Here is a 13,533-nt window from a genome sequence, read left to right as displayed (position 1 = left end):
TCCCAAATAGCTGACAATGTCTGTGGTTGCTGAGATGCTTGGCACAAATCATATATCATTCAAACTCCATCAGGTCCTTGCCTTTCCCCCATTGCACATGCTTTGTACCAATCAACTGGCAGGCACTGCCCATGCTTTCACTATATATGCTGTGCCAGTCAGTGGCATTACTCCCAGGTGTTGTGGGTTGCATCCATTTGTTGAGAGAGGGTTGGTTATAATGTTTTTGCTCATGAGTGTACCATAAAACCAGTTGACCAAATTGATGCTACAGTTAGAGCTATATGCAATTCTGCTACCCGGGTACCAAGACACCCTAATATTCAAAATAAAATTAAATCAAAAAATAAGAAAGTAATAAAGGAACACTCATCTTCCCACACCCCCAGCAGTGCAAATGCACAATTCCCAGCCCAATGAGGAACATCTTTCTTAGGGAACACCAACACTTCTGAACACCAAAATGATCATATTTCAGTCGTGGACTGCTGTTCTGTCAAAGGTCAGCAGGTGCCCCATTTGATCTGAATAGAGATAACAAACTAAACTCAGTAATGTAACATACAAAATGCAAATTTAAACATTGAGCCAATTGACAAGCCTAAACCAAACACAAATATGCATATCAACCATTAAACAAAATCATAATAAACAGAGTTGAATAAGTCATTTGTAATAAGATCATTAAAGATAACCAAATGATGGATTATATTAAAACAGTGGCTCCCAAACTACTGAGATGTGCAGACCTCTTCAAAAATCAAAAAAACATTTGTGGACCCCTGTATATATAAACACATATTACATGTACTTGATACTCCTTCTGAATGTTTTCCAGATGCTCTGGAACTGGTGTACAGACTCACAGAGGTATGCAGACTCCAGTTTTGGAAAAGCTGTAATAAAACATAACAAAGATTGGGAAGGGAATGCCAGAGGTGTATTAAACTCTGGCAGAGAGCTAGATGATTTTGTAAAAACTGAGAGAAACGTGGAGGAGAAATAGTTGAAGATAAACATAAGAAAGGCACCTGGGGTGGATGGGATCTATCCAGTTATATTAAAGGAGGCAGCAAAGGAAGTAAGCAAACCCTTAGCCATAATTATGAGAGCTTCCTTGGACTCAGGGGAGGTACCCATAGATTAGAGATGTGCAAATGTGACCCCAATTCACAAAGCAGGATCAAAGGGCAACACACGTAATTACAGACTTGTTAGTTTAACTTCTTTTCCAGGGAAATTAATGGAGCCACTGGTTAAAGAAGCACTGCAGGATCATCTAGACAAGATTTCAATTACAGCTCGGACACAGCATGGGTTTGTTAAGCGGAAGTCTTGTCTGACCAATTTGATTGGATATTATGATGTGGTCACAAAGGAACTGGATGCAAAGAATAATTTGGATCTTAGAAAGGATTTTGATACTATTGCACATGGAAGGCTGCTGCACAAATTGGAGCAGTGTGGCATTGGAGGCAAATTGCTGGTATGGATAAATGGATCGTTGAGTGGGAGAAGACAGAGTGGTAATCAATGGACACTGCTCTTCGTGGACAAATGTTATTAGTAGAGTATCCCAGAGTTCAGTGTTGGGTCCATTATTGTTCTCTGTATTTATTAATAATATTGATGATGGTATATCAGGCTTAATGTCCAAATTTGCAGACAATGTGAAGGTTGGCAAGGTTGTTAATGACACTAATGACAGTATTCTACTGCAATAGGATCTAGAAAAGTTGAGAAGATGGGTTGAGAGGTGGCAACTCAAGTTTAACATTGACAAATGTAAAGTACTGCATTTGGGTAGCAGTAACCCCAGAGTAATGTATCAACTGTGTGGTACTACACTAACGGTGGTAGAGAACGAAAAGGACCTGGGGGTAATTGTGCAGTCAGATATAAAGTTTTCTGAGCAGTGCAGACGATCTGCAAGAGTAGCTCATGGTGTCTTGTCAATGATATACAGGAATTTTTCTAGCAGAGATAAGGAGGTGATTATCCCCTTGTATAAGGCAGTGGTCAGGCCACACATTGAGTACTGTATACAGGTCTGGAGGCCTCATTTTAAGAAAGATGTAGAACTGCTGGAACGAGCACAGAGAAGGGCAACAAGATTATTGAATGGAACAAAGGGTTGCTCTTACGAAGAAAGGCTTAATTTTTGCAAATTATAATGGCTGGAGACTAGGCACCTGCGAGGTGATCTGATTGAGGTGTATAAGGCCTTGAATGGTTTGAGCATGTTCGATGCTGATGGGATTCTTCCTCTTGATCAGAATAATCACCTGAGAGGGCATAAATTCAAATTGAGGAAAGACAGTTGTAGGATAGATGTGCGGAAGTTTTCTTTAGCCAGTGGGTGGTTGATTGCTGGAACAAAGTTCCATCTGTCGTTGTAGAAGTTGATAGCTTAAATAGATTCAAGGTAGAACTAGACAAACATTTGGAGTGGATGGGTGAAATGAGAGATTGTTTTTTTTTTTTTTGGCTGATGCTGTATAAGCTTGCTTTTTGCATCATATGCAAAAAACTGAGTGGTGAATGTGAACATGACTTAAAAAGAATGAGTGTGTGGTTTGTCTTCAAATATGTTATAGGGTATCTCTTTACTGAATATTCAAAACTATCCTCTTTATTTAATTTGATTTATTCTGATAGTGACATTCTTCCTTTTGTGTGTGCGTGCGTGCAAGCAAGTACATGTACCCCTTGGTGAACCAGTTGTACACCTTCACTGTTGGTGCTAGTGTTTTTCATATTTTTCTGATTTAATTTTATTTTAAATATTAAGGTATTTTGGTACTCAGATACCAGAATCGCATCTTGCCAAGTATAACCATATTGTTTTCATTAATTTGCTTCATCAATAAGGCAATAAACACACTATTTGCACCTCACATGTAAATGTGTCAAATTGTGAGAGCTATATTTCCCACTTAGTTGTATTGGTCGGAGACTATATGCACTTACGTATGTAGCTTAATTAATACTGTAATATATACATACTAACTAATTGATAATTCTGTTCACTGCCTTTTTTTTTTCTTTTTTTTTTTGGATTGTAAAATTTAAAACAGAAAAGTTAAGCAATCAATAACAAAGACAGCATGCACAAATTGCACAAGTGAGATATGGAGTAAAAATTATAAAGCTTAAAAAATAGGAATGAAGAGTACATTCTGAAAATTTATTTATGTTTTTTTATCTGATTGAAGCTTTCATGGAAGGGGAAACACATTTCACCATAATATAACGACTTACCATAACATTTCAATAAAACGACTAAATATAACTGGAATTCTGTGGATTTGTATCCACAGAATTCCAGTTATATTTAGTCGTTTTATTGAATTAATTGTTATACTAAATTATTTTCTATAAGTAGCTTCAAACGGACACTAAGTTAATATGTCTGTTTGTAACTTACGATCATTGTTATATGGAATAGCTTAAGATTTAGCGAAAAACATAGCACTCTATTAGAAATCTGTTAGATTAGTATAATATTATCAGTTAATCAGTAAAATTTATTAATCTTATTAAAGTTCATTTATTTAAATTATACTTAACGGAATCATGACCCAGACTAGAGCAGCAAAGCAGCGTTCACAGAATAGCCAGAGTGCTGTGGCTCGAGGGAGAACTTTTTTTTTTTTTGGTAGTTGTTGGCACATAGGCTTCTGTGGCCATAATGCACCTCCCAAGGTTTTTGCAGTACTTTGATCCAAGCCCCAGGCGGGAATCGAACCCGCGACCTTTGGGTTGCCAGGCAGGCACTTTACCCACCCGGCTTGCCCCGTCGGCCGAGGGAGAACTGAAGGGAGCGATTCTCTAATGCATCACAGTCTAAAACAATGCGCGAAATGTGAAATTTTTGCAGACCTGTCTAGAACAGGACATGATCTAGCCAAGGAGGATGTCTTTGTGTGTGCTAGGTACAGAGACTGTGAAGAAATTAGGTGCCAACTCAGTGTTCTGATAGGCATCTATGAGAGCTTGAGGTGTATCTATCAAGTTATAATGAAGGAGGAAGCAAGGGAAGTAAGCAAACCCTTAGCCATAATTATGAGAGCATCCTTAGAGTTAGGGGAGGTTCCCATGGACTGGAGATGTGCAAATGTATCCCCAATTCACAAAGGGGGGTTCAAAGGGTGACAAATAATTATAGACCTCTTAGTTTAACTTCTGTTCCGGGGAAAATAATGGAATCACTGGTTAAAGAGGTGATACAGGATCACCTAGACAAGACAGCAGTAATAGCTCAGACACAGCATGGGTTTGTTAAGGGAAAGTCTTGTCTGACCAATTTGATTGGATACTATGATGTGATCACAAAGGAACTGGATGTAAAAAATAATTTTGATATATATACTTGGATTTCAGGAAAGCTTTTGTTACTGTTGCACATGGAAGACTCCTGTACAAATTGGAGTGGTATGTCATTAAGGCAAGTTATTGCAATGGATAAAGGGATGGTTGTTTGCCTTTAGCCAGCAGGTAGTTGATTGCTGGAACAGACTTCCATCTGTTGTTGTGGAAGTTGATAGCTTAAATAAATTTAAGGCTGAACTAGACAAACATTTGGAGTGACCAAGTGGGTGAAATGAGAAGGGTTTTTTTTTTTTTTTTTTTTTTTGGATAAGCTTGCTTTCTTGCATCATATGGCTCAACTAACGCTAATCTGTATTATCGCAAATGAATAAGATAGAATTTACTATCCGTTTATAACAGATTGCACTAAGAGGAACGCCCAGTAAACCAGAAACTGCAAATTATTTTTATTGTTTTATGGTAGTGACCTCCAGAAATGTGCTTCTCTGCTCATGCTGTCACACCTAACGAAATTTCTGTTCAAACAGAAAATTGTGAACTCCTGAAAATGTGAGTCTGCCTACAATATCACTTATCTTGTGAATACAGCGAATAACAACAGTGTGCATGGGTGCAAGGTGGTGCAAGTGCACCACCTTTGGATTTCAAAGTAATACACAATTTTTAATATTTTCTTTAATTTTTTGAAACAATAAAACAATACAAATTCTAAAAAAAAAAAGAAAAGAAAACTAAAATATTCAAATAATTTATCAAAACAAGAACAAAATTAAAATAACTCTTGCAAAACAAAATTAGAGTCCATTAATTTTCGTCATTATCTTTAAATAAAAATTGCTATCTTTTCGGCTTCTCTGTGAATTTTGATATAGTTGTGTTCATAAAATCTTTATTTCTATCAATTCTTTTCTTAATTTAACTTGACTTAATTAAGATATTGCATATATTCGAAAATTTGTTGAGCAAAAACTTTATTCCCAAATGAGAATACCTTGAAAAATAGCCTGCCGGCACCCATGACAGTGTGTCTCCAACCAGTACAACTAAACAGGAAATATAGCTCTCACAATTTGATGTTTGACATGTTTACATGTGAGGTGATAATAGTGTATTTCTTCCTTAATAGTCTTGGAGACATAACGACATGTGCCTTTGTAGTAATGTTCTTTGATTTCAACATTGCAAATTTCATGTTGCTGAACTTCACTTGTAATGGCCTCTCCTCACTGTGAAGAGTCTTCAATCTCTAAAGATAGATAGAAAATCTTGTTCAGTTCATCAGCATTATCTGGGTTATTCCACACCCATTATGCAATGGTCCGATCTGATTCATTCTTTTCTTCTTTCTTGTCACATACATGAAAAACGCCTTGTCTCTTTTCTTAAGACATAACATGTCATAAGAAAACATGTTATGTCTTCTTAAGTTTATTCCAAGCAATTGATTGAGCATTAAAGCAACTGATCAAGTGTTAAATCAGTTTGTCCCATTTTTTTTTTTTTTTTTTTTTCCTTGCAGTAGTAAAGCAGGCGCCTCCGTAGCCAGGTGGGAAGGAGCAGCAGTGCATAGCACATGCTTCTTGATTAGACCGGGGTTCGAACCCGTCACCACCAAATACGGAGGATGCGGAAAGGTCAGGGAATGACCACCGCATATCCTGGAGCAATATGGCCTTAGTTGCTAATGCTCCTAAAAACCAAATAACAACAAATAACAACAACAGCAGTAGTAAAACTGCTGAAAATTAATTATAAAATTTTTTGAATCATCATTAAATGAAGCATGCTTCCAATTATGTATAGTGTGCTTGGCATATTCAATAAGCAATTACTAAAAATTAAATGTTCCAAAAATTGCATGATCAGAGAAATTGCAGGTAATCAGAGTAGTAGATTAATCAAAATGCTTAACTTACACATTGAAGAAAAATTTGTTCTCTTAAGTGCTTGCAGTTTAACTTGCCACAAATTCAGGGTATCCATACTCATTCCATAAATTCGTATGAATTACCAGATATGTGGAGTTTAAAATGGACAAATGTATTATTATTCAGTTTTCTTTGTAAAAAATTGCATTTTAGAAGAGGGGAAAGAGAGGAATCATGATCTCTTAAGAGATCTTGTTACAGTCAGTGGTCATTGTTTTTACCGAAGTTTGCATTTTAAGAGTTGAAATCATCATCAGAAATTGAAAATTATGTAGTTTTTTGTGTGCTATTTCAGCGCATAATGGAAATGTTGGAAAAATATTTTTGGAAATTCATGAATCATTATTCAGAATTATTATAATTGGCCACATCTCATCTCTGCCACACACTAATATTGAGTTCTCAAAATATATTTCAGAGAAATCTATAATTCATTTAAAAAATTCTATAATTTAAATCCACCAACTTTCTTCCTAAAAACTATTTATATTTTCTTAGAGAACTTATTTTCATGTAATACACACCACGTAAGTATTTAGAATGCCACTTCATCCTGTCAATTTTCATTGATCAGGTGGCTGAAACTGTTTTAATATAAAAAATCTAGTAATGTTATGTTATGTAAATTTAACATGTAAAGGTTTTTGTTGCTCATGATATGATTAGGGCAGAATAAAAGTTCAATAAAATATGATTAAGTCTTTGGTTCATGATTTATTTTATTTCAGTCTGTTAAAACTGCTCAACCACTAGGTATACCTCTCTGCAACATATTAAGCCATGTCTTCTGTCTTTTATAAATACTTCTGTTTCATTTTTAGAGTGCATATTACCTAAACACAGGGCAGAATAAAAGTTCAATAAAATATGATTAAGTCTTTGGTTCATGATTTATTTTATTTCAGTCTGTTAAAACTGCTCAACCACTAGGTATACCTCTCTGCAACATATTAAGCCATGTCTTCTGTCTTTTATAAATACTTCTGTTTCATTTTTAGAGTGCATATTACCTAAACACAGACAAGTTGTTCTCACTGCCCCTGTTTTTTTTTTTAAATCCCAGATTTTAGGCTTTAAAATTCAATTTGTTCTGGTTGTGTGCTGGTTTGTAAAGAGGTACAACTAGTGGTTGAGCAGTATTAAAGATCATATTTCAGTAACTATCAAGCACAAACAATTGAACTTATTTGCATCTGTAAATATTTAAAATAATTATCTTTTCTTTTCATTTGCATTTCATAAGATGCTTGTAGGATTATTTTTCCCTTGAATAATCAGTATTTGCCACCAGCAGGATTTAAATAGATAAGTCTTGATTCTAGCAACAGAATAAACTTGTCTTTGTTATTGTAATACTTTCAGCATACAGCTTTTAGCTTTATTACAAATTTCAATACTAATTTTGAAACTGTATAGCAGCTCACATTGAACATCTCTACAAATGTTTTGTCTGTGTGTTGTTACTAGAGACTACATGTTATCTAATGAGGGACCAGATACTCCTGAAGCAGGCTATCATAGTCTCATTTTTTAAAAACAAATGGCCAAGTAACCTTTTGGAGAGGCCAATCTGTTTAAAAATAGTGCGATTCCAGGGAAACTCGTTTTGAAGGCAAGTTTGCTGTGCTGTGAGAATTAAGATCATTACATTATCTGAGCAGTTTAAATCCCATTGGCCACAAAAACAGATTAAAAAACATGATAGTCTTGTAAGTATCTTATAAAGGCAGCAGGATTGTCCTCTTAATATTTCCAGATTGTAAAATGCTAATTTTCTTTCTTTCTTTTTTTTTTTTTTTTTTTTTGTAAAATGTGCCAGATTTTAAAGAATTGTGGATTATCAAGTGCTGAATTTTATGGAGTTTACTGTATAAAGGCCGTATTGATATTTGGAACTTTTTGTTTGACTTTAATAGGAAATGTTAATTAATAACTGTTATTTCCAAATTTCAGGCTTCCTCCAATCAATTAATAAAATACCTTAATAAACGACATCCTGATGGTTTAGAAACCAGTACCCTTGGATTGCAGTTCAAGGTTGAACAGAAGCATTTTGATGAAGAGGATGAGATGAGGCTCAAATGCACTGCCACATTATCCAAAGTAATTAATATGAGAAGTGAGGAAAGAGTGGTTGGAAGTAGCCATAGAAGTTCTGGATTTCATGTAGCAGAAGATGTTGGAGCTGGTAAGCAAAAAGGGAAATACTTTTAAACATGTCATATTTTTACCTTAAGTTACTGGGTAGGGAGAGAAAAAGATTTCAGTAATCTATTTTCAGAACCAGTGTAATTACTATTAATATTAGTAGCAACCTGACAAATTATGCGAGGAAGTAAGCTTATACAGCACCAGCCAAATTTAAAAAAAAAAAAAAATCTACCCACATCATCTGTTCATCTCCTCTAATAATCTATCTAATCCTTCCTTAATTTTATTCAAACTACTCACTTCCATAACACTAGATGAACATTTGTTAAACCTTAATTACCAATCAATTACTTTGGCTAAAAGTAAATTCTTGTACATATATCCGGCAACCATCCTTTCCCAGTTTAAATTTGTGTCTCCTTTGGATGATATATATTACCCAAGAAAGAGTAAGGATGTCATCAATATTTAGTTTATTCTATCCATTTAGTAGTAGTGGCAAAAAATACAAAGAAACTTCCACAACACCATATAACTGCATTCCTATCAAGATGATCCTGCATTACTTCTCTAACCATCAGCTCCATTATTTTCCCTGGAACATAAGTCAAGCTTATCTGTCTGTAATTACTTGCTTCATCTTTCGATCCAGCTTTGTCAACAGAGAAGATATTTTCACATCTCCTATCTGTAGGGACCTCCCCCTCCAACCCAAACCCAAGAATGTTCCTATAATTATGGCTAAAGGAATGGGGATGGGATAAACAGACTACTAATTTAACCAACTGCCACAAACAGAAGTGAAATGAAATTGATTCTTGTGCTGCTTCTATTTAAACATCCAGTAACCTCGAAAGCAAGGTATGGATTACAAGTTCTGTTCATGTGGAACAGTATCAAAAGCTACATAGAATATAAGGCACTTGGCTGACCTGGGTGGCTAGTGTAATTGAGTCAGTTTTGTGTGACAATCACTGGCGAAAAGAAAGAAAACCATAACAGTTATAAGCCCAAGCACCATGTTGAGTATAATGAGCTGTACAGATAAAAAGAATGCACCCATAAATCAGATTGCCTTATAATGGGGAATTCGACACCTGAGGCAAAAAAATAAAATCCCACCTAAGACTACTGAATGCCATCCTACAGAAGTTCCACCTATCTCTTCAAATTGCAAGCAACAGCCATAGGACAAGACACTATAATATAGCTTATATAAGCCATATTATTATAATATAGCTTGTATAGTGAGGTATTCTCTTAATCAATGCTTAATCTTTGAATTCCGTTTGTTTAGGTAGTTAAATTAGGTATTTATACTTATTTTGCATACAAAGTTCAAAATTATAAAGACAGGTGTTTTCAAATAATTTTTACTTTTCTAAGCTGAATTCTACAGTTTTAATTTTATTTTAGCATGCTTATTTTAGCAATTCCCAGAAAGCCTGAAAACTTTTTTCCCTCTCATTAGCATTAGCATTAGTAGAGGCATTTGATGCAAGAAAGCAAGTTTATGCAGCATCAGCCAAAAAAAAAAAAAAAAAACCCCACTTCCACTTCACCCCTCTGTTCGTTCAAAATACCTGTCCAGCTGAGCCTTAAACTTATTTAGGCTATCAACCTCCACGACAAGGGATGGAAGTCTGTTCCACCAACCAACCACCCACTGGCTAAAGGCAAATTTCCGCACGTCTATCCTACATCTGTCTTTCCTCAATTTGAATTTATGCCCTCTCAGGTGATTATTCTGAGCTAGAGGAAGAATCCCATCAGCATTGAGCATGCTCAAACCATTCAAGGCTTTATACACCTCTATCAGATCACCTCGCTGGTGCCTAGTCTCCAGACACTGTAATTTGCAAAACTTAGCCTTTCTTCGTAAGAGCACCCCTTTGTTCCATTCACTAAACTTGTTGCCCTTCTCTGTACTCGTTCCAGCAGCTCTACATCCTTCTTGAAATGAGGCCTCCAGACCTGTATACAGTACTCTAGGTGTGGCCTGACCATTGCCTTATACAAGGGAATAATCACCTCCTTATCCCTGCTGGAAAAATTCCTGTATATCATTGACAATACTCCATGAGTATGTAAAGCCTAGTAGCTTCCAAGATAAGTTCTTTGAATGCTTCCCATTTTGAATTTGCTGTTGGTAACATCATCAGTTGGTCCCACTGTATAGAATTTAAATACTGTCTCAGTCCATCGTAGTCGCCTTTACGGAAGCAATAACCCTTCCCTTTATCCCTAATGGTAGTTACCTCTTTGAGTAAATCCCACTTCAGCACACTGTGATCACTGCCACCTAGTGGTTCATTTATCTGCAGATTCTTAATGCATGAAGAATCACTGCTGATAATCAAATCAAGAATATTACTCCCTCTAGTTGCCTGCCGAACATGCTGATGTAGAAAACAATCATCCAATAAATCCACAAAAGCCCTGCTAGTGTGTGAGTAGCCAGCCCCCAAATTCCAGTCAATATCTGGGAAATTAAAATCTCCCATTATAAGACTTTCTGATTTACTGGCCCACTCTATTTCCCTGTACAGTTTCTTATTATACTCATCAGAGTCATTAGGCCTATAGCACACTCCTACTCTCAATTTTGATCTCCCAATGCTTATGTCACACCAAACTGACTCAACACTGCACTGTCCAGCGATGTCGACTGGCTTCACTTCCTTGGTTTTTATGTGTTTCTTAACTAATAGCATAACCCCTCCCCCCTTCCTATCCTGTCTATCCTTTCTGTAGACGTTGTACTCCCCAAATTCCAGTTCTGCATCCCTTATATCTGTGTGACACCACGTCTCTGATATCCCAACAATATCTGCCTTTGATGTTTTGAGCAATACCTCAAATTCATCAAATTTATTTACTAAACTCCTAGCATTGGTGTACACGCAAGTATACCTGCACCTGTTTCTATTCTTAGCTACCCTAACACAACCCATGTGTTTACTTGTACCGCAATGGCTCCCAGCAGTCTCTGAAATATCATGCATCTTGTTTTTCAGGCTTCTGCTCATTCTAATAGAAGCAGAGCAAGAATCTCTTTCACCTCTCTCAAGCTAACAATAAACTAAACCAGAAAATATATTAAAATTTATAATAACAGTTTACATGTAATACCCAGATTAGTAATTTTGTACCCAAATAATTTTACAGTTGGCAAGTCAAGTAAAAAAATTTCTGGTACCTGAAGATAAATTATGTGCTACAATTGGATAGTGATGAATAGAAAACCTACCTCATAATAACTCAGAACAAATACTACTGGTTCAGAGTAGTTGTTGTTATTTGGTTTTTAGGAGCATTAGCAACTAAGGCCATATTGCTCCGGGGATATGCGGTGGTCATTCCCTGGCTTTTCGGCATCTTCCGTATTTGGTGGTCATGGGCTCGAACCCCGGTCTAATCAAGAAGCATGTGCTATGCACTTCTGCTCCTGCCCACCTGGCTACGGAGGCGCCAATTCAGAGTAGTGATGAGCATATTGAGCTGATAATCCATTATGGACTTTCAATAATTGAAAAGTGAAAAGCCAAAGATGTGGGTGAGGGATGGGGAGAGAGAGAGAGAGACCAAATGGCAGCATGACTTGAGCTTTAGTGTTGATAACATCAGTTTGAATCCCTCCACTGTTATTTCTTTCTCTTCTTTTTTTTTTTTTTTTAACTTTTGTTTTCAATTTTATAATCAATTATTATAAAATCGAAAACAAAATGTTAACTTCCTGTTTCTGCCTACCCCATTAAAAATCTTGAGTGTTTTCAACCGTGGTGATGTATTTCTGCTGCATGCCATGCTATTTTCCCATACTTTCTAGTTTGTAGTGTAGTATCCAAAATCATTACTGAAATAAGTCATGTTATCATGGAAAAAATACTTAAAATCCAAGTGTCTTAATGATGACCAGGGACTCAGTCTGGTGGCACTAGATGTGCACTGGCAAACAAGTTACATGATAATACAGCAAAAGCATATCATCACCAACACCAAAAAATAGTTCACAGATTTTTGAAACCCGTGGGAAGACCTTACTGTTCTCTGTCAAGCATAGTCCATTATTATGCCATTTTGCATGCTGAGGTAAAAGAGCCACATTGGTTTGATATTCAAATATACTCTGAGGTGATCCTCAATATGCCATCAAACAAGTGATATTAGACCAAGGATGTCATTTTGTTACATGGCAATTGTGACCACAAATACAACCACACTACAGTCTGCATTTTTTCACCTTGCAACTTCCTTTTCAGTTTCATGAAAACATAAAACTTTTTAAAGTTATCTGGCTAGGTATCAATTTCAAACAGATGATAGCATGAAGCTGAGTGGTGCTAGCTACAACCAAAAGATTTTTATAGCTAGGGAAATTACACTAAGAAATAATGTCTAAATAATAAATAAACAGTAGAAAAATTTGGAGAAAATGCATCTTGTTTTTAATTTTGCTTACCATTATAAATAAAAATTGTTTATTAATATATAAAAATAAAAAATGCAAAATGACACCTTAAGTCAAAAAGGTTGATGATATGTTATTTTCTTTCCTTAATGTGACTTTATCCCTCTAGATTTGTTATTTAGTTAGTCTGAAAAGTGGCAATTAAAGTACAAATGCTGGTAAATGCTATCAGGGTTCATTTGATTAAGAGTAACCTTAGACTGTCTTATTATTTAATTAATAGACATAAGATAGTTGATAATTTGATAGTATATAACATAGCTATGGTGCTCAATACGTTCTATGTTGATATCAATATTTGTAGAAGGATAGGAGAAATTTACCTCAATATTATATGTAGAACACTTCCGTATTGTATTATATTGAGGTAAGTATTCTATGTATCATATTGAGGTAAATTTCTATTATCCTTCTACAGATAGTTGATAATAAAGAGAGAAAAAAAAAGCCTTTAGGATTACTTGTAAGTCCAACATGAGATTTGCTGAATAGTGTTTATCAGTTTCTTCCAGGATAGGCAAATGAAAAACCTTTTTATGTTAAACCCCTAGCATTGTCGCTGTTATGGGTATTGCATCAGACATCCATGTAACTATTTACTGATTGCAATAAAGATATTATATAAAAAGCTGAAGTTCGTTTGCTCTTCAA

At 35.6% G+C, this 13,533-nt stretch overlaps 1 protein-coding gene across 1 annotated transcript in view; it reads left to right on the top strand.

The window, feature by feature from the left end:
- The window catches only part of LOC150077963 (uncharacterized), a 288,588-nt gene that overhangs the window by 259,611 nt on the left and 15,444 nt on the right, over positions 1–13,533 (top strand). Inside the window, exon 7 of the mRNA XM_090384876.1 lies at positions 8,214–8,448. Within this exon, the coding sequence (XP_090241002.1) occupies positions 8,214–8,448 (235 nt within the window). The remainder of the gene's footprint in view (positions 1–8,213; positions 8,449–13,533) is intronic.

Source organism: Mastigoproctus giganteus, chromosome 11, assembly GCF_048544385.1.
Source record: "Mastigoproctus giganteus isolate SK-2022 chromosome 11, ASM4854438v1, whole genome shotgun sequence".
In the NCBI taxonomy this organism is placed as follows: Eukaryota; Metazoa; Arthropoda; class Arachnida; order Uropygi; family Thelyphonidae; genus Mastigoproctus; species Mastigoproctus giganteus.
Note: the sequence above shows the minus strand (reverse complement) of the source record. Positions and strands in the feature narration are given on the sequence as shown.